The sequence below is a fragment of the Sinocyclocheilus grahami genome, unplaced genomic scaffold, assembly GCF_001515645.1.
Source record: "Sinocyclocheilus grahami isolate Dianchi unplaced genomic scaffold, SAMN03320097.WGS_v1.1 scaffold341.1, whole genome shotgun sequence".
Taxonomy (NCBI): Eukaryota; Metazoa; Chordata; class Actinopteri; order Cypriniformes; family Cyprinidae; genus Sinocyclocheilus; species Sinocyclocheilus grahami.
Genome location: NW_015505520.1, coordinates 526,901 through 549,099, shown reverse-complemented (window position 1 = coordinate 549,099; position 22,199 = coordinate 526,901). Strand labels below are relative to the sequence as shown.

General features: G+C 36.4%; 1 protein-coding gene across 1 annotated transcript in view; it reads right to left on the bottom strand.

Moving 5' to 3' along the window:
• Window positions 1–22,199, bottom strand: part of LOC107603114 (nucleolar protein 4-like) — an 81,019-nt gene that overhangs the window by 33,451 nt on the left and 25,369 nt on the right. The window contains exons 3-4 of the mRNA XM_016295828.1: window positions 20,627–20,738; window positions 13,500–13,609 (exon numbers count right to left, since the gene is read on the bottom strand). Of these exons, the coding sequence (XP_016151314.1) occupies window positions 13,500–13,609; window positions 20,627–20,738 (222 nt within the window). The remainder of the gene's footprint in view (window positions 1–13,499; window positions 13,610–20,626; window positions 20,739–22,199) is intronic.

The window sequence follows — 22,199 nt, the reverse complement described above, 5'->3', positions numbered from 1 at the left end:
TCACCTTCATGTGAAATGACTGGATTTTCGAATGTAAAATTTTGCAGAGCAAATACCTGATCCATCTACATGAGTGATAGAATGCAGATGTCAATCAGTCAAACCCGAAAGCGGTCTTTTCAGCAGGGAAGTCACCCTTTTAGGCTTCAGGTAAGTAACGGTAAAGCACAGACAGCTCTGCAGGGAGGCCTGACGTTCTGCTGGATGAGTCTTACATACATACAGTGAAGCACCAGAAAAGTGCAGAACAGCAGAGAGGACACTGGGGAGCATGTATGTCACATCCTAGGATCCCCCCCCCCAGGTCTAAGCGCATGTTGCCCAAGAGGAAACGAGCTGTGAAAAGACAGGAAATTACACGGAGGGGGACCCATCATCAGGAGAGCATCTCATTGGTTAGCATGACGCTCACATGGGCTGTAAAAGAACAACAATAACATTCTAAACAAAAACATACTGCGCTTGGGCACTTGGATGTAATAACAATAGATTGCTCAGTGGCACAGATGCACAGAGACGCTCAGAAATAATTAAGCTCAAACCAGCTGCGGCTACTTGGGCTATTGTAATGCTAAGACAAATCAAAAACAGCCTAAAGAAAATATGAAGAAACTTTTAATTTGCAACCCATTTTATTCCTGAAATATGACATATTTGTTAAAAAGGATATTCCCCCCCAAAAAAATTATAATTAGAACAGGACGGATTTGTCCATCAGGAATTGATTGGAGAGTGAAAAATTGTCGCTACATACTATGTTTAAAAGTTTGGGGTAAGTAACTTTTTTTAATGTTTTTGAAAGGAGTCCCTCACTAAAGGTTGCATTTATTTGATGAAAAACAGTAATTAGAAGAATATATTGTAATAAATATTATTACAATTTAAAATATTAGGGATGCACCGAATGTTCGGTAACCGAAATATTAAAGAACCAGGCAGAATAAGCAAAAAAGACCGAATAAACTGTACCGAACAATGACGTGATGTGATCAAATGGCAACCAGCGTAGAGTGAGAGGCGCAATGCAACAAACATGTCAGCAGTGTGGAAGCATTTAAACTGTCCGAGAAAGACGCAAAAATCATTACAAGCACAGACAGCAAGAGACTGTTTAGTACTGCATCGCATGTCTTCGATGAGAAGAGGAAGGGGTGATTGTTGCTGGTTACTGTACGATTATTGAAATCGTGAAATGGCCTTTAACAATTAGTAAATAAACTGCAGAACGTCATGTTTTCTAATACACGCACGCATTGCATTCTGACAGCACTGCATGAACTCGCGGTGCTATCTGCTCTTTAGCCAGGGTTCAAAGTCTAAACCGCGAGGGAAATCTGCGCTGTAACCGTGTACTCAGTTGCTCAGTCACATTTTTATGATTTTTTTTTTACAAGGTACGTGACAATGCGATACGTGCGCCTAATTCGTAATGAGACTCATTTATAAATCTGCTGTTGTCTTCCTAAGCGTTTCTGCCAAAAAAAAAGTTGAGAAAAAGCAATAACTCCATAAACAATAATAAATGTTAGTATTGTAATTTTACTGTTGTTCTGTAAAATAAAATAAAAAGTAAGACAATAATAATGATAATAATTTCAACAGCTCTGTTAATACATTTATTATAACATTCACACATAGTGTTCAAATTGGCATCTGTAATATTTTCTAATGTTTTAAAAGAAGGCTCTTCTGCTCAGCAAGGCTGCTTTTAATTGTACAGTTAAAAATACATGCCTGATTCAAGAAGGGGGTCTGATGGCCAAAAAAATATTATTTTACTAACTTATTAATTTTAAGTTAAATTGTGCTGCTAGAATGTTAAAAAATGTTCAGTGTTAAATACTTTTAAATTGTTGTTTTGTAATAGATTTTTTCTTTGAAAAGCAAGACAAAACAGTAGGGCTGGGTATCGAGTTCGATACTTTTTAGGCACCGATCGAATTGCGATAAACGTCTCGTCGTTCGGTACCAAATTTCGATACCTAAGGGGTTAATCTCATCAGCGTCAGTGAGCCAATAAGCCTGCAGCACTAGCCTGTGTGTTCGACTAGATGACAGTGTTTGACATCCGCGAGAGCGATTCGAAAGCACACCAGTTACACTCAGAGATGTGGCGCGCACGTGAGGCTGTAGTGTGAATGCGTCCCAGCCCCCATAGATGTAAGGCTACATTTACACTGGTGCGTTTATGTTTTAAAATGAAAACGATCCTCTTCATACTGGCGTTTCCACTGCGTTTCAAGCCGGCTTTCCACTATCTCCAACAAATGACAGACCGGTCATTCAGTCATTAATTTCCAATGGAGAGTAGCGCGGGAGCTGCATGGAGTTCCAATCATATGCAGATGTCCGTTCATACTACACGACCGAAAGCGCGTGTTATGTGACCATTCATGCAAACTGTAGCATCATGCTACATAAGACAAGAAATAAGATTTAGGGTGCTTTCACACCTGTAGATCGATTGCTTTGTTCCGAAACAGGGATTCAAATTATTACAATGTTGCTTTTAATTCTTGGTGCGGTTCGCTTTCACACGGCAAATTTTCTAAACGGACCAAATGTGTTAATACAAGTCACTCGCGAGTAAACTGTTCTCTCATTGGTTCCACAGTTTATTTTCCAGGATTCCACTTAGCTGTCACGCATGTCATCCGTCAGAATGGAACGGCAACAGCTTCGCGGGCTTATTGTTGTTGTTGTTGTTGTTTTTTGTAGTTGTCGTTATAATAATTTATCATTTTGAGCAGGAGTCCAGGATTGATTGGGAATTTTTTTTTTTTTTGAATGGCAAAGACGTGCTCACCCACAGACATTCACAGGTTAATTTTGAGGTATTAGCAAAACAACAAAGCTATTGCTTTTCACGGAACTTACGTAATTACCCATCATAAATTGTGATATAGCCTGGTTCGTTGGTCCATTAGATCGGATTGCTTTCTCACTACAACCGAACCGCTCCAGAGTTTGTTTCCAATCGAGCCGAGACCACCTCGTTCAGGCGATCTCAGACCAACTGTTTTGGCGCGGATCCGAGCGCGATTGCCGTGTTCACATATGCCCAAATGAACCGAGCTAAGGGGGGAAATGCGCCAGGTTCCGAAACAACAGGCCAGGTGTGAAAGCACCCTTATATTCCGCTTTTACTCAAAACTCACTTTAAACCACCATCGAGTGTTTGTAATAACTTCCTATTGCCATCTAACGTGTGTTTTGGCCATGTAATGTTGCTGAATTTAAATATGTTATTACCTCTGAGTCAGAGCAGCGATCATGGAAGAGAGAACAGACAGACAGCGCTGGAAGCTGCTAATGCTCATCAGTAAATCAGTGGAAAATAAATAGAAATCATGATTCTGTCTGAGCTATGCGTTTTAAAACGAACATGCACTAGTGTAAATGTAGCATAACAGATGTGTAAACTGAAGACTATTTGAGCTTTATTAAAACTATTTGCACTGGTTTATTGTGTTGGTTACATTTTGTTCCTTTGTGCAGTGGCTCAGGAGATGAGTCTTTGAGTTTGTATAAACACCAACCAGCTGAAAAATAAAACCAAAGTTTTTTTTTTAGATAATGTAATCTTGTTAAAATTTATTTCATAAAATTGATATCGAAAAAAGTATCCTTCAGGCACCGGTATCGAAGTCAAGGTATTGGTATCGAAAATTTTTGAATGATACCCAGCCCTACAAAACAGTAAAACCACATTTTGGCTATTTAATTTGTGCAATGGTGGAAATAACAAAAACTCGAAATTCACACCTGTAGATCGATTGCTTTGTTCCGAAACAGGGATTCAAATTATTACAATGTTGCTTTTAATTCTTGGTGCGGTTCGCTTTCACACGGCAAATTTTCTAAACGGACCAAATGTGTTAATACAAGTCACTCGCGAGTAAACTGTTCTCTCATTGGTTCCACAGTTTATTTTCCAGGATTCCACTTAGCTGTCACGCATGTCATCCGTCAGAATGGAACGGCAACAGCTTCGCGGGCTTATTGTTGTTGTTGTTGTTGTTTTTTGTAGTTGTCGTTATAATAATTTATCATTTTGAGCAGGAGTCCAGGATTGATTGGGAATTTTTTTTTTTTTTGAATGGCAAAGACGTGCTCACCCACAGACATTCACAGGTTAATTTTGAGGTATTAGCAAAACAACAAAGCTATTGCTTTTCACGGAACTTACGTAATTACCCATCATAAATTGTGATATAGCCTGGTTCGTTGGTCCATTAGATCGGATTGCTTTCTCACTACAACCGAACCGCTCCAGAGTTTGTTTCCAATCGAGCCGAGACCACCTCGTTCAGGCGATCTCAGACCAACTGTTTTGGCGCGGATCCGAGCGCGATTGCCGTGTTCACATATGCCCAAATGAACCGAGCTAAGGGGGGAAATGCGCCAGGTTCCGAAACAACAGGCCAGGTGTGAAAGCACCCTTATATTCCGCTTTTACTCAAAACTCACTTTAAACCACCATCGAGTGTTTGTAATAACTTCCTATTGCCATCTAACGTGTGTTTTGGCCATGTAATGTTGCTGAATTTAAATATGTTATTACCTCTGAGTCAGAGCAGCGATCATGGAAGAGAGAACAGACAGACAGCGCTGGAAGCTGCTAATGCTCATCAGTAAATCAGTGGAAAATAAATAGAAATCATGATTCTGTCTGAGCTATGCGTTTTAAAACGAACATGCACTAGTGTAAATGTAGCATAACAGATGTGTAAACTGAAGACTATTTGAGCTTTATTAAAACTATTTGCACTGGTTTATTGTGTTGGTTACATTTTGTTCCTTTGTGCAGTGGCTCAGGAGATGAGTCTTTGAGTTTGTATAAACACCAACCAGCTGAAAAATAAAACCAAAGTTTTTTTTTTAGATAATGTAATCTTGTTAAAATTTATTTCATAAAATTGATATCGAAAAAAGTATCCTTCAGGCACCGGTATCGAAGTCAAGGTATTGGTATCGAAAATTTTTGAATGATACCCAGCCCTACAAAACAGTAAAACCACATTTTGGCTATTTAATTTGTGCAATGGTGGAAAAAAAAAAACTCGAAAAACCTTGTTCGGTATTCGGTCTTCGGCCAAGAATTTTCATTTTGGTGCATCCCTATTCAAATATTATACACATGATCTTTCAGACATCATTCTAATATGCTGATCTGGTGCTCAAAAAACATTTCTTATTATTATCAATGTTGAAAACAGTTTTTGCTGCTTAACATTTTTGAGTAAATAATTTGAATTTAAAATAATTTAATATTTTAAATTAATAATTTTAAATTATAATTTTAAAAACATTTTTTTCAGGGTTCTTTTATGAATAGAAAGTTCAAAAGAATAGCATTTGTTTGAAATAAAATCATTTGTAACATTATAAACATATTTACTGTCACTTTTAAGCAATTTAATGCATCCTTACTGAAAATAAATAAATTATATATATATGAATGGTTTGCAGGGTTAATGCTAGAGCGCTTGCTATACTCTCTGATTTACAGCCAAAATTATTTTGCACATGCATAATCGGTTGAAATAGTAGATTCATTATTTTTGATTAAGATTCTGTAATTTCTTATCTGTTGAAGTAGCAATGTAACGAAAGTAGCAACAGATCTTTTCTTCCATATTGTGATGTACACCCAAGATTCCAAGCGAGATGTAAAGAGGGTACTTGGTTCTATCCATCAGTAGTTGTTGACTGGTATATATATATATATATATATATATATATATATATATATATATATATATATATATATATACATACATAGACTCCAAACGTTTGAACAGCAGTGTATTTCAGACATGAAAAAAGACTTGGTGACATGGTGGTTTAGCAATTACAAAGACAAACATTTGCTTATAATAGTGTCAATTTTAATTTCATGTTGACTTTAAGATACGACACGTCCCATCTGCAGTGATGCGAGAACAAGTGGCCGTACAGACCTATGGGACACGGAAACAGTGGTACTGAGAAAGAGACACATCTCAAGGCTCCAGATGGGAATTTTGCTGCGTCTTGTAATTGGCTGGGGAAGAGCAGAGGATGGTACAGACCCTCTCAGAGAACGAAGGAGCAAAGAGACAGTCATAGGAATACCACAGGGACAATACAAAGAACAATAGATTCAGAGAACCAGAGCTGAGAAAACACAGAGTGGGAGAGAAAAAAGGAGCGCAAGTAGAAGGGAGCGAAAAAAAGGGATGGGAGAGGATGAGTTCGACTATTTAAATGGCTAGTGCACGAGGGGGAGGGAGAGAAGGAGCGAGGGAGATCCTCGGCCCGAACAGCTTGGCTTTAGGGAGGGATTATGGCTCATGGAGCTTCCCTTCTTCTGGACAGGCTGACGTGGGGGTCAGAAAAAGTGATTTTATTTTGGTAGGCTTTATCCTTGTGAAGCTCTGGCAGAAGGCAGAGGATGATAAAGGAGGTTTTAAAGCCTTTAACCCTTCGCCATCCATCCCTGCTCTTAATTTGCATAGCCATTAAACTTAAAACCAGAAAGAGACGTTTAAATAGCCCTGTGAAATGTGCGACTCTTATATATAGAAAAAATGGGGTAGTGTGTCATTGCTAAAAATGGAGTGATATGGAAAAAGAAGCAGAGCAAAGAGTCACAGGATAAGGATTAGAAAATGTTAAAAAGATGGAGGAATAAATGTGAATTTTGGCATTTGACTCAGTGTCACATTGCTTCGGTTCTTAGACGCCCACATCGGTCTACAAAACCACCTGCCGGAGGCACAGAAGAGCAGAAGAGGCAGAAACAACACTGGAATAACCGCCGAGCTGTCTATTAATTGCACAAAACATAATTCACACAAAATTTCAGCCAAGGCTGAGCAAACTGAACTTTTTTCCTTGCAATATTTTTTTTTCTGTCTATGTGCATGTGTGAATTGTCCATAATAGGGTGTGAATGTTTATTAAAGAAATAAATGCCTTTTATTTGGACTTTTATGCTGACTGGAAGCTAAGTGTCATCGGCAGTGGGCCAAGAACAAGTGGCAGTGCAAACAATCGAAACCCTAGCACTACAAAAGCAAAGGCAGCAATCTCTGAAACGTATTTATCTTAATGATACAAAAAGCACTTTGTGAGATTTGTAAGTTAGTAAGCTGTTCTCTGATTTCAGGCCTTCATGCAATGTACAGTATCGATAGCCTGCAGAACCAGCTTTGCCAGATATGGATTAAAAAAAAAACACAACAAAACATTTCAAAGCACATGCTGGACATTTTAAAAATATATAGTTATTAATTAAATAAAAATAATTTCATTATTTAATCATATCTAGCTGTGACAGTATATATTGTATATTGTAAAAAAAAAAAAAAGATTAATTTATCCATAGGCCTATATCATTAATGGAAATTTTGTTAAGAACAGATTAATTTATCCATAGGCCTATATATCATTAATGAAAATGTTGTCAGGGAAAATTCTAACCCTTCCAAATTAAAAAAAATAAAAATAAAAAACTCTCTCGGCTATTCTTGATGTACTTCAGTCATGCATTTCTCCACATAAGCTACCCAGATCCATCAACGGATTCCTTAAGTTAAATGCCCAAACCCTTTCATCTAACGTCTATAGAGACTCTGATGCCCTGCATCACCCACTGTCATACTATATCATCAATTCATAACTCTATAATTTATATTTTCATATAGCTAGAATAATGTCATGATCTAATAAACAAGTTCAAACACAGATTGAGGGCCACACTTAATCAAGTGACTCAAAATCTCAACATAAAGGTCTCCTACACACCTAGGCTACACGTTTCTATTGTTTATTTCTGATGTTATTTGCATGCAGCCTTTCATCTAACGTCTATAGAGACTCTGATGCCCTGCATCACCCACTGTCATACTATATCATCAATTCATAACTCTATAATTTATATTTTCATATAGCTAGAATAATGTCATGATCTAATAAACAAGTTCAAACACAGATTGAGGGCCACACTTAATCAAGTGACTCAAAATCTCAACATATAGGTCTCCTACACACCTAGGCTACACGTTTCTATTGTTTATTTCTGATGTTATTTGCATGCAAAATACATTTTTTTTCTTTATACAGATCTTACATGCATGATATACATGTTATTAACAAGCAGAGGACCTTAAATAAACCCATTTGACAGTCCTGCACATATTTCTGCTATGTTGTGTTTATACTCACGGTGCTAAATAAAGTGAACAAACAAACTAACTAAACAAAAAAGTAATAACACACTGCTGTCAGCATGCATGCATTATCAATAATACATCAAGCGTGTAAAGCTCATATTTATCCTCATATGACAGCCACAACTAAAATACTTCAGAAAGAAATGCGGAGAGATGATAACAATCTAAATGGACGCTATCCTGTTGCCAAGGTTTCGCGACGCACTAAATACATTAAAATAGCACGACTTCATTCCGTCAACACACTGTTCAACTTGACCGGCAAACGCGTCGCGTGTTTCTACAGGTTAAACGCCACGGTAAACAACGGCAATGTCGTTTTAACTGTTCAACTTTAAACGTACACATGTCATAACTCCTAACTGGAATAATAAATAAACATAACGACCTTCCCATTCGCTCTTTGCAGCACTAGTCAAAAAACGCCGTTTTCTGCTGAGGGGAAATCTATAATAACCTGCTATTTAGGATAATGAATTCATGCCAGCCTAATTGAGTCCTTACCTTCACTGGTGGACGCAATTTGTTTTTAATATTCTTCTAAGATCCCCCTCGTTGCAGAGCCCCTCTCCTCTCCACTCTCTCTATCCGTTTAATATTGCAACAATATTGCTGCGGTCGCGAGAGCCTTCCTTCCGCGCGACTCTCTCTAGCCTGAAGGCGGAGGCGGGGCCGGGGCGCTGACGTCACGACCCTGCTATAAGTACTGTACAGTGAGATACAGAATCACCAAAACCACTTTAGAGCACTTCCCTCTCTCTTTCTGCCTCCATCTTCCTCTACTGTAACTGCAACATTTGTTCTAGAAATCCATATTCATGTAAAACAACCTGTTTGCTAAAGTAAGACCACGTCGCCTTTTTATTTTAAAAAGAAGCAAAATAATTGTAGATTTATTCCATATGCCCACTGTCTCAGCATACTGAAGGCTTATATGGTAGAAATTAGAAAAACCAAGGAACACAGCTAAGAATCAGCCTCGTTTTTTCTATTCCAATACATCAATACAGTAAACTCTCCATCCTGATACTGTCCTCAATTACCCAGTGAACATCTAAGTGCCTGAACATACACATACACACACACTTTGATTTATGAGTCACTAATGGAGCCCTCAGGAGAAGCACATACATTCAAAGGAATCGGAAAATAGTCTGAAAGTCTGGCTCATAATGCAAACTGCACATACCAGTGTTTTGAAGCAAAAGTCTGTGTTGTATTTAGACTGACTTTAGGAAATAGATTAACAACAGCGATGCAAGACAACAATGCGAGTCGTTATCTTTTAAGCCAGATTACAAACTGTGTGGTTGTGAAATGCTACTGTAATGTTTTTAGAAGACACAAATGCACACTTAACCATTGCCATTGAATAGCCATTAAAATTAAATTCTAAGAACTCAAAAGCAGCACAAACTGGAATAAAATAATCTGTCACTGTAACAGAAATATCCTTGAGGCTTTTAAATCAATTTTTCACCTGTTTCCACTGACTATTGTAGCGTATCTGGAATAAACCACCAATAGATTACAAAGCAACTTTGTTCTTTCAACTTTGCTAGATTGTTAGCAGAATGAATTGCTTGGTGAATCTGCCACCTACAGACAAAATGGTACAATACAGCTTTTATAAGAACAAATGGCACATTCACATTCACTCACACTGCTACCTCTGCCATATTAAATTTAGTAGTGACACTGCTAATTTTTCAGTGTGACAATGGACAAAATACATTTTAAGACTTACAAATACAGCAGCTATTTTTCAGCAAAGCTGACTGACTATTACAAAGAAAACATTGATTATCCATTTGATGCATGTAGGAATTTAGATGGAATAAAATCTATCATCTGTTTTCTATGTGACTACAGTAGACCTAATTTGCTAGAATATTTGAGAATCTCACACCTTTCCCCAGAGAGAGAAAGTGGGAGGGAGAAAGAGAGCTAAAGGAGGAGAGAGAATGAAATGAGTTTCCTGAAGAGGAGATACAGCAAATGGGAAAAAAGGGCCATAAACGATAATGAACATTCCCCCTCTCCTTAATCTCCTCCATCCCCCCTCTGAGAGCCAGGAGTCTGCAGCCTGCAGGAAGGATGCTGCTAATTTCCTTCTTTATTGAATTGAGCTGGACACACGCGTCCTGCTGGGCCGACCAGCCTCCTCGCCACATCCTCTGCTCTCACTCCGATGCTCATCTGAGGGCCTCTTTGTTAATTATTCTGCCTATTTGTACAAACTCTGTGTTTCTCTCTCTTTTCTTTTGCCATTTCGGTATCTCAGCACTTAGTCTCCATTTCTTACTCAGCCTTTTTTCATCTGCCTTTATACTTTCTGCAAATAGGGTACAAAATAAGACCTTTAACAATGAAAGGTGGAGCTTAACCTTCAAAGTATCGTCGCCAGCCTAAGGCTTTCAAATTGTATTATACCGTATGAAATGTTTAATTTTACACTACTAATTATTGGAACTAAGTTTTTTTTAAAGAAATGACTTTTATTCAGTAAACACATTAAACTGATCAAAAGGCAAAGAAAGATTTTCATTTCAAATAAATGCTTTTCTTTTAAACTTCTATTTGTCAAAGAATCGTGGAAAAAATATGTTGATGTGTATCATAGTTTCCACAGAAATATTAAGCAGCACAACTGTTTTCAACATAGATAATAATAAGAAACGTTTCCTGAGCAGCAAATCAGCATCATTTCTGAAGGATCATGTGTTGCTGAAGACCAGAGTAATTTCTGCTGAAAATTCAGCTTTAAAATCACAGGAATAAATTACATTTCAAAATATATAAAAATAGAAAACTGTTATTTTAAATTGTAGAAATATTTCGCAATATTATTGTATTCGCTGTATTTTTGATCAAATGAATGCAGCCTTGGTGAGCATAGGTTCTGTCACTTCGGTCTAGTGTAATTCATGGTTTTGTGACTTTCAGAAACATTCTTACTTTTAAATGTACATTACATTTTTACAACCCTGTTATTAATATTTTGCCTAAAAATGTCTAAATGTTGTTTAAAAACCTGATTTGTGATATTTTTTTTTTAGCAATGAACGTTAAATGAATATCAAAATGAAATAAAACTCAAATGCAAATTTAGTCTAAATTAAGCTGTAAAGTTAACTTGGAATTAATGTTATTTTTTAGTTATTGTAGTTGTCACATATAGTTATTTATACATTTATACAGCATTTCCCTTTAATTCAAGATTTTTTTAAATAAAAACAAATCATGACAATTTTTATGTGGTTAAAGCTATAGCCTCATGCGGTCTATGTTAATGTTATTTGTGATATAGAACGGTTCCCTATTTTTATTGATAGTGCCTCTTGTGCTTTTGGCTCATCTGCCCACTTCTCCTGTCATGCCCCACCCACAGAGACCAAAACTGCGGTAGGACATTAATGAAACCACACTGCGGCATGTCTTGTCTGGCATTCGGTACACAATAACAGGAAAATGGAACTATAATTTGGAGTTAATAGAGATTTTTATGTGTACTGAAATCGAAAAGACCAGCCTACACCAGTATGAATTCTTGTCCAGACTGGTTTATAGTGGTTAGTGCTGTATAGGTTAGGTGCCAGAATAGTTGAAGGAACAGCATAGCCATGTTCAGAGCTAGTCAACCATGGTTATTTTGGAGACGTTGGTTGACCAATTAAGTCGGTTATGTGGACTAGGAACCTGGTGTAGTGTCTCCATATATCTAATTCTGAGTTAAGACCCATTCACACCAAAAACATTAACTATATAAATAACTATAACTACAGTACAGTAGAGTCCTCCTCACCAACGGATGTTCATTTTCTGGTTATTATAAGCGTGTGACTGGCCAGCTAACAAAAATATGTTCTAAGAATGTTTTGCTAACATTCCCATTAAGTTCTGAAAACATTATTTCCGAACGTTCTCTGAATGTTCAAAATGTCCAGTTTTTTTAATTTTGAAAAACATTGCTTTGTTACATTATGCAAATGTTAAGGGAATATTCCATTTATCATTTTCTAAAAAAAGAAAACTGTAAGGAAACATTACTTATGAATGATCTCTTCTGAAACAATTAGTAACATTTAAAAGAACAAAATGTTTCATAAATAAAACCTTCCATGAATGATGTATAATAAAGTTTTTGTGCTAACTTCTGAAAACCTTTTTAAAGACCAGATACACTGAATTAACTTTGTATTAACCTTACTTTGCCAGAATGTTAATCAAAGTTCTGAGAGCGTTTCCTTTTAGCTGCAGTTATGTAATTGTTCAAGCTTTTGTATTGTGGTTGTGGTCAACGTTTTTATCATTTATCAAAAAAAAAAATGTCTGTGAAAAGTCTGTGTTATCATTCCTCTGTGTTGTTATTGTTATAGTTGTGGTCTGAGCATCACTATTCTCTTTATAGTTATGGTCCTTGGTGTGAATGCACCTTTGAACTAACAATGCTGGGTGAACGTGATTTGACCAAGTACAACATGTTCCAGGTTCAACATCCTTGTTGATCCTGGAATAACATTCCAATCAACCAATCAGAATTGAGGGATAACTTTTCAGGAAATATCTGTTTTAGGCTTACGATCAGGGTTAGGTGCTTCTACAACCTTGTTATTCAGCTATCATTTCACACTGATTTTAGGAATAAATTATGGGTAGTGTTTTGTTTAGGGGTAGGGATTGGGTTAAGTCTGTATTTTTGGACAGTAATGTTGATCCAGGATCAACAAAAGATGTTTATCCAGGAACATGTCTTGGCAAAATCACAGCAACCAACAAACTTTAAGTTGAACACATTTCAGTGTGTGTACAAACTGAGGTGTACGTGACCGTAAGAACGGTTCACCTTTCTTCGTTAGATTGGCATTTCAACAGTTTTCTCACACCTCAGTTAATTAGCCAGCTGCTCAGAACACTTGTTAATTAGAAGAGAACTAACTGCCATTCCTTCTAAATACAACCACATGAACTCACATCCACCCACCCCACCCACAGGTGGCCTATGAGTTCATGCTTCTGCATATTATAAGCAGCACATTCTGACAGTGCCAGAAATATCTAGATTAGGGCAACAAAATAGTGAATAGTGACATTTTTTACCTTCTAATAAAAATAAATAAATGCAAACTGAAGTAAAACACCTCCTGTCAGTAAAGCACAACGCCCACAATGATTTCTGCGCCATCTGGATGGACTGAAATGAGACATGGCTGTTTACATGCTGAATGTATGTCAGTCAATAAACATGTACAGTAAAGATATTAGAGAAGACTGCTGTACCTGCTCGTTGTTGTTCATGCACTGTAGTTTCTTCTGTTTCAAGTAGGTTGTCGTGAGGGGCATGTTGTAGTCGATGAGGTCGGCCGCCAGAGAAGTTGGTTGATTATTTTCTGAGCAAGCATGAGAGATTTACAATGGTTAGACCATACAAATATAATAAAAAAAAAGGAAAAGTGAATTATTCTATTGTTATACTTGATATTCATATAAAGAATGTGAATACAGTAAATGTTATTTCTCTAAACTGTCACTAGAGGGCAGTATCTGCCCCAGTGTTTTTTGCTGGCGCACTTCTGCCTCAGATTAACAATGTCAAACAAAGGCCTAATTATAAAAATAAAAAAATCCATATGCAAATTACATTAATATTCATGGTGAAATGTGTAGATATTTAAATCCATTCTCCACCCACAGCTGTTATATTTTCCTCCAAAACCACTGTAATGATGTCCTGTGATTTGTGTGAAAAACCACTGTGAATATTTGTGTGAAGATCATGATGATAATGCTTCTGACTTTGACAGTAATCATTTCTGATTTGTTTAGTGTCGGTGTGTAGTTGTGTGTGTGTTTATGCATACATATACACTCCATTTTAAAGGGATAGTTCACCCAAAAATGAAAATTCTGCCATAAATTCCAGTTCCATGAAATGTTTAAGTCCCAGAAAGGTAGTAAGGACATCGTTAAAATCGAGAAGAAATTGTTGAATAAAGTTGTTACTTGTTTTCTTTGCACACAAAAAGTAGGCAACGGCTATTTACACTAAGTGAAAATAGCATATTTTATTAGCGATGGATTCTATTTGCACTAAGTGAAAATAGCAGTATTTTTAACAATATGCATTTACACTAAGTGCAAATAGCTATAAATTATATTTACACTATGTTAAAATAGCAAGATTTTCTGCTCTTTATACTACTTAATGCAAATAGTGGCAATTATCTGCACCTCAGTATTGTAGTACATTATAAAACAGTATGCGATAATAACGTATTGTGTAAATTATACATTTTATTCAAATTATTAAATGGATGCCACCTTATTGGAACAATAAAGCCCACCCTACACCTACCCTAACCCTACCCGATACTTTATTTTCAACGTTTTGATTATTTCCTTAATTTGTATTGAAAATAAATGGCTTTCTGATGTGATATGAGATATGAAAAGGGAGAAAAAAAGTTGGTTGATCGCATTAAAAAGCACACGTCTTACCATCTACACCACTGAAACTGGTGTTTGATGAACATCTTTTGTAGTGTTGACTAGCCCAATCACGTGTTGCTGGGTGGAGTTAGTGTAAACAGCCTCTGCCAACAAGGTGGGCTATTTGCACTTAGTGTAAATAGACACTCCGCAAAAGGTATTCTCGTAGCTTCATAAAATTACGGTTGAACCACTGATGTCACATGAATTATTTTAACGATGTCCTTACTACGTTTCTGGGCCTTGAACGTGTCAGTTGGGTTGCTGTCTATGGAGGGTCAGAAAGCTCTCAGATTTCATCAAAAATATCTTGATTGCTGTTCCGAAGATGAACGAAGGTTTTACGGGTTTGGAACGACACGAGGGCGAGTAATTAATGACAGAATTTTCATTTTTGGGTGAACTAACTCGTTAAGTGCACTCAGAAGTGCACAGGCAGTATGGTCCTCCTGAGTTTGGGAAGAAGGTCTAAAACATGAGGAATTCCTAACAATTTCCTTTAGATTTCATAAATGTGGAAGCATTTTTAGTCATATAACAGCCTTCTCATTTATGGATTTTATCGGCTTTGAGTTAAAAGAGCCATGAAGCAACCCATTACCTGCTGATAATCTCACACACATATACACACACAGTAATGGATGAGCTGTTTACTGTGTATTGATCAATTTCATTTTCTCATTTCGTATGGATTTACCACAACAAACTAAAAAAAAAAAAATCCTTCAAGATCTAGATCACCGCTAAAACCAACAATGGTAATAATGGTTAATAATGGTTAAAGACAAAAAGGATTTTCAGACGATTTCCAGTTTTGTCAGGCTGCTAAAAAGACAGGTTTATTACACTGATGAAGTCATTCAGTAAGTTTTTCACCTGAGACTGCAAAAAAAAAAACCGCATAAACAAGCTAGCATGAATTACTGAAGCTAATATTTAGCGCCACCCATTATATAAAAAACATAAGCATTCTTTTAAAAAGAGTGCTTACTATAGAAATAATATACTTTATAAATATATATAATTAAGTGTGAACTGAATGTAATGTTTTCAAACACATAATTGCATGTTATTTACAATTAAATGAAAATGTACTCTAGTTTAAATTTATATTAAATGCAGAATTTTGACCCACTTAAGTAAGACTTCATACATCTTTATATGTAATTTCATAATTACTTCCACTGTCTTTGAAGCATCGTAAAACATGGTAACTTTAATGTAATTTTTAATGTCATTGAAACTAGTATATCATCAATTTTAAATATATTTGGAACTATTTTGGAAATTTGGAAGTTAAAACTTTAAAAAAAACTTTTAATTAAATCTCAAATAACACACTACAGTTAAAAATTATAAGTACCTTAAATGTGCCTTAGTATGTTAACATTAGTTTAATCAAAGAACGAAGCAAGAGGATGTTCAGCTAAACAAAAACCAATAATTAGCTTATATTTAGCCATTACACTGTGCATCTGTCAGCTGAAGAAAGAGTTAGGAAAAAGGTGTGTTGACATGATTTCACCACATCCTCAACATGTACTACTAATATCACTATTTCTGTATCTATATATAAATTACGCATGAAACCGCAAGGCAGCAACAGCAGATATGTGGATAAAAGAGCCCATATCCACCACAGCCTGAGTGTCAATTAAAGACAAGCGAGTGTACAGTAATTAATTACTCTGAATAATTCAGCACTGAACTTTCGTATGGCTGGCTGGAGGGGGGAGGTCTGTGCACCCCCATGGGCAAGAAGCCAATTAGTTGCTCTCTTTATGAGCAACACCCAACCTAAGCCCAACGTTGACACAATGCTTTGACAGCTCAAGCCTAGGAGGTGTTGCTCTAGTAAAAAAGGATGGAATGAATTGCTGAAATGTACCCTATGTCCCCATGCAATGAGTCCCACCCCCTTCTCTTTCTTCCTGTCTATAGCTGACCAGCTCTCCCTGTGGTAGGCATGAGGCCGGGCCAGATGGTGTTCACAGATGGTTATTGTGGTCTTAAAGTGGGATTACCTCCCTCTGCTCGCAGTCCGCTGCTCCTTAAGACAGCAGCCCAGGACAGAGCCACCCAATTATCACCTACACTACAACCCCTGCTGACCTTAATGCACCATTACAAAGTGAATGGCTTTTAGCCTAGCAGGAGGCTTGCAGCCAGGTTAACCAAATCTAACGTAGATTGAAGACAAGCCAAGTTTAACAGTATTAAGTAAACTTAGCAATGATTGGAGTCTTTATACACACAAGTATGGAGTAATAATAAAAGACTGAGTAGCTGTAGAGTCATCATCTATGGCTATGTCATGAATATTTCCACATTATCTGTGGTAAGCCTTGTTAGCTCATAGTGTTAATCAATGGACTCTGTAGAGCATATTTGTTTGGCTTTAATTAAAACATAAACTTATTTTATGTAATAATATTTTATTAAAAGTCAAACAATGCTTTTATCTGCCACAATAATGGAATAATAATGCCACTGAATGATCAAATTCTTTTGGGTGCTTTATATATATGTATACACGGGTACACTACTATTCAGAAGTTTGGGGTCAGTAAGATTTTATTTAAAAGAAATTAGTACTTTTAATCATCAAGGATGCCTTTAAATGGATCAAAAGTGACAAAGACATTTCAAATTCAAATAAATGCTGTTCTTTTGAGCTTCTGTCTCTATCTTTTAAAAATAATTAATATTATATTTTCAACAAAAATATTATGCAGCACAATGTTTTGAACATTGATAATAATAAGAAATGTTTTTTGAGCACCGAATCAGCATATTCAAAAGATTTCTGAATGATCATGTTACACTGAAGACTGGAGTAATGGCTGCTGAAAATTCCACTTTGCAATCATAGGAATAAATTAAACTATAATAAAATATATAAAAATGTTATTTTAAATTTAATATTTCAAAATATTACTGTTTTTAATGTATTTTTGTTAAATAAATGCAGCCTTAGTGACTATTAGACTTTCAGAAACATTAAAAAAAATCTTACCAACACCAAACTTTTGAAAGGTGATGTATTATATATTTATTTGTCCTTACTACGTTTCTGGGCCTTGAACGTGTCAGTTGGGTTGCTGTCTATGGAGGGTCAGAAAGCTCTCAGATTTCATCAAAAATATCTTGATTGCTGTTCCGAAGATGAACGAAGGTTTTACGGGTTTGGAACGACACGAGGGCGAGTAATTAATGACAGAATTTTCATTTTTGGGTGAACTAACTCGTTAAGTGCACTCAGAAGTGCACAGGCAGTATGGTCCTCCTGAGTTTGGGAAGAAGGTCTAAAACATGAGGAATTCCTAACAATTTCCTTTAGATTTCATAAATGTGGAAGCATTTTTAGTCATATAACAGCCTTCTCATTTATGGATTTTATCGGCTTTGAGTTAAAAGAGCCATGAAGCAACCCATTACCTGCTGATAATCTCACACACATATACACACACAGTAATGGATGAGCTGTTTACTGTGTATTGATCAATTTCATTTTCTCATTTCGTATGGATTTACCACAACAAACTTAAAAAAAAAAAAATCCTTCAAGATCTAGATCACCGCTAAAACCAACAATGGTAATAATGGTTAATAATGGTTAAAGACAAAAAGGATTTTCAGACGATTTCCAGTTTTGTCAGGCTGCTAAAAAGACAGGTTTATTACACTGATGAAGTCATTCAGTAAGTTTTTCACCTGAGACTGCAAAAAAAAAAACCGCATAAACAAGCTAGCATGAATTACTGAAGCTAATATTTAGCGCCACCCATTATATAAAAAACATAAGCATTCTTTTAAAAAGAGTGCTTACTATAGAAATAATATACTTTATAAATATATATAATTAAGTGTGAACTGAATGTAATGTTTTCAAACACATAATTGCATGTTATTTACAATTAAATGAAAATGTACTCTAGTTTAAATTTATATTAAATGCAGAATTTTGACCCACTTAAGTAAGACTTCATACATCTTTATATGTAATTTCATAATTACTTCCACTGTCTTTGAAGCATCGTAAAACATGGTAACTTTAATGTAATTTTTAATGTCATTGAAACTAGTATATCATCAATTTTAAATATATTTGGAACTATTTTGGAAATTTGGAAGTTAAAACTTAAAAAAAAACTTTTAATTAAATCTCAAATAACACACTACAGTTAAAAATTATAAGTACCTTAAATGTGCCTTAGTATGTTAACATTAGTTTAATCAAAGAACGAAGCAAGAGGATGTTCAGCTAAACAAAAACCAATAATTAGCTTATATTTAGCCATTACACTGTGCATCTGTCAGCTGAAGAAAGAGTTAGGAAAAAGGTGTGTTGACATGATTTCACCACATCCTCAACATGTACTACTAATATCACTATTTCTGTATCTATATATAAATTACGCATGAAACCGCAAGGCAGCAACAGCAGATATGTGGATAAAAGAGCCCATATCCACCACAGCCTGAGTGTCAATTAAAGACAAGCGAGTGTACAGTAATTAATTACTCTGAATAATTCAGCACTGAACTTTCGTATGGCTGGCTGGAGGGGGGAGGTCTGTGCACCCCCATGGGCAAGAAGCCAATTAGTTGCTCTCTTTATGAGCAACACCCAACCTAAGCCCAACGTTGACACAATGCTTTGACAGCTCAAGCCTAGGAGGTGTTGCCTATCTGTTTATCTCAGCGAGCGGGATGTTTGAGGGCAGTTCTTCTGATTGGCATCCAGCACTGCTAGGGACTAACTAAAAAACTGAGTTTTATCCATTTTTTTTCAACCCAGTGAAAATTTCCCAATCAAATTCCTCCCCCAATGGATTCTACCCACAATCCCTCTTTCTCTCTGTAGAAATAATCTGGTTTCAGAGGCATTTTCTTTGTTAAAAGGCCTGTAATTGGGCTAATTGCAGTGTGTAGGGAGGCTAGCAGGACACACCAGTGACTGCAGCCTAATCAGAGGGTGTTGAGATGTGTGTGTGTGTGTGTGTGTGTGTGGGAGGTGTGGTCAGAGGGGGTTTCATTAGCTTCAGGCTGGTGCGACGGGGGGAGCTCGTTACAGGGTGGGCAGGGGACAAAAGGGATGAGAGGGGGTTTTCTTAAAGACAATGAGTTATCCAATTAAGCATTATGGGTTTGAATATGTATAAATACTGTATATGGGAATGAATATTTATAGCTTGTCATTTTTTGGATTAGAGTCAATGAGTATAATGAGTTAATGCATAAAGCCATAAACCTTACTGTAAATAAAACGTACTTATCTGAAGTGATCCAGGTTGGTTTGTGTGTGTGTGTGTGTGTGTGTGTGTGTGTATGTGTGGTGCGATACCTTTGATCTCTGCTCCGCTGGGGCTGATGTGCATCCTCTTCTGACATTCTCCACAGCTCATCAGGAAACGGGTCACCGCCTCTCTGGGCAGGAACGCATACGTCTCCGCTATCTGACACACAAACACACACCGTGTTAAACTTCACTTTAGGATTTTTTGGGACTCATTGATTAAATCCAAATTCAGAGTGTTATAGAATGCATGCTCAGAAGTGCCTTTTGTGCTTAATACATGGTCAAATGTTTTCAGATAAGAAATTATAGCAACAATTAAAAAGACAGAAAGAAAAAAAAGCATTCATTATTTATTTTATTATTTATTATTTTCATTTATTGGTATTTGATTTGGACTAGTACTTATTTAGCTGTTATTAGCTAAAATGTTACAATCTTATTTATTATAATTTTTTTAGTTTATGCAAAATGTTTATTAATTTGTGTATTTATTCATTTAAAGTTTTGCAGGGTATGTGCACAAGAAATCATTTAGCTAACGTACTTATCTGAAGTGATCCAGGTTGGTTTGTGTGTGTGTGTGTGTGTGTGTGTGTGTGTATGTGTGGTGCGATACCTTTGAACTCTGCTCCGCTGGGGCTGATGTGCATCCTCTTCTGACATTCTCCACAGCTCATCAGGAAACGGGTCACCGCCTCTCTGGGCAGGAACGCATACGTCTCCGCTATCTGACACACAAACACACACCGTGTTAAAGGATTTTTTGGGACTCATTGATTAAATCCAAATTCAGAGTGTTATAGAATGCATGCTCAGAAGTGCCTTTTGTGCTTAATACATTGTCAAATGTTTTCAGATAAGAAATTATAGCAACAATTAAAAAGACAGAAAGAAAAAAAAGCATTAATTATTTATTTTATTATTTATTATTTTCATTTATTGGTATTTGATTTGGACAAGTACTTATTTAGCTGTTATTAGCTAAAATGTTACAATCTTATTTATTATAATTTTTTTTAGTTTATGCAAAATGTTTATTAATTTGTGTATTTATTCATTTAAAGTTTTGCAGGGTATGTGCACAAGAAATCATTTAGCGGTTATTACTTAAATGTTTTATTGCCTTTTACAAGAGAAGTGCTCAAATAATCAGTAATTTTTTCTTATGTGTGTCTTCAGTCATAGTCTTCATTCATTCATACATTCATCTTAATAGCATTGGTTGTAAAGTTTAGGCAAGATGTGAAACTATTACTGGTGATTTATTGTTGGTGAATAAAACAAACGTTAAACTTCATGTAAGTGTCATACTGGTTATTTTAACTTGCATTATAATTAATTACATGTTTATGTAAACTTATTAACCTTTTCCCTCATATTTTGCATCTTATATCATAGGGGCAGAGTAACAATGTTTTATTCCCATTCTGAGCAGAAAGCTGTAGTGAGGCAGTAAAAGCAAACAGAAGAGATGATTAGTTTGCAGACAGGGTGTGAATGCTTGGATGTTTTATTACAATACTGTCATCAAGTCCAGGACTAATAATTCCAGGGGGACTATCATATTGATATCTTTACCTTCAAAGAGGTGACTTTCCCTCTCAAACACACACACATACACACACACATCTCCCTCTCACATAAAATAATTAAGTGTGTGAGAGTGCTCATAATTGTCCTTGTCAAAACATTTCTCTGTCCCACACACACACACAGTGAGATTCAAATCATGTCATGTACACAAACGAATGCAGCTAGAGCGCTGTTGCCATCTGAAATTAATATTTTTTTTTCCCTTATACATTTCATATATGTATCTTTTTTTATGTTAACCCTCTTACTTCGCGTCTGTTTAGTTTCTCCCTTCTCCACCTTTCTGCCATAAACTGGACAAAGAAATAGAGAAAGTACACCCCCACATTGAAAGTCCCTTGTGTCTCTCTAATCTCCCATGAGGCTCTAACAAACAAGCATGGGCGGCCATGGAACCACAGCTGGAGGGTATAGCATGTACGTGTTTGCATTACGAAGGCAGAAGCTGAACTAAACACACAAACCCCACTGCTGCAGTGATACAACAGCCAGAAAACCGGAGCTTTCTCCTTTCCAGCACCCTGATTCCTCCCGGAGATCCTAAGAGGGGCAGGCACACAAATCCTGATGCCCAGAGAAAAGCTCTGCTCAAGGCC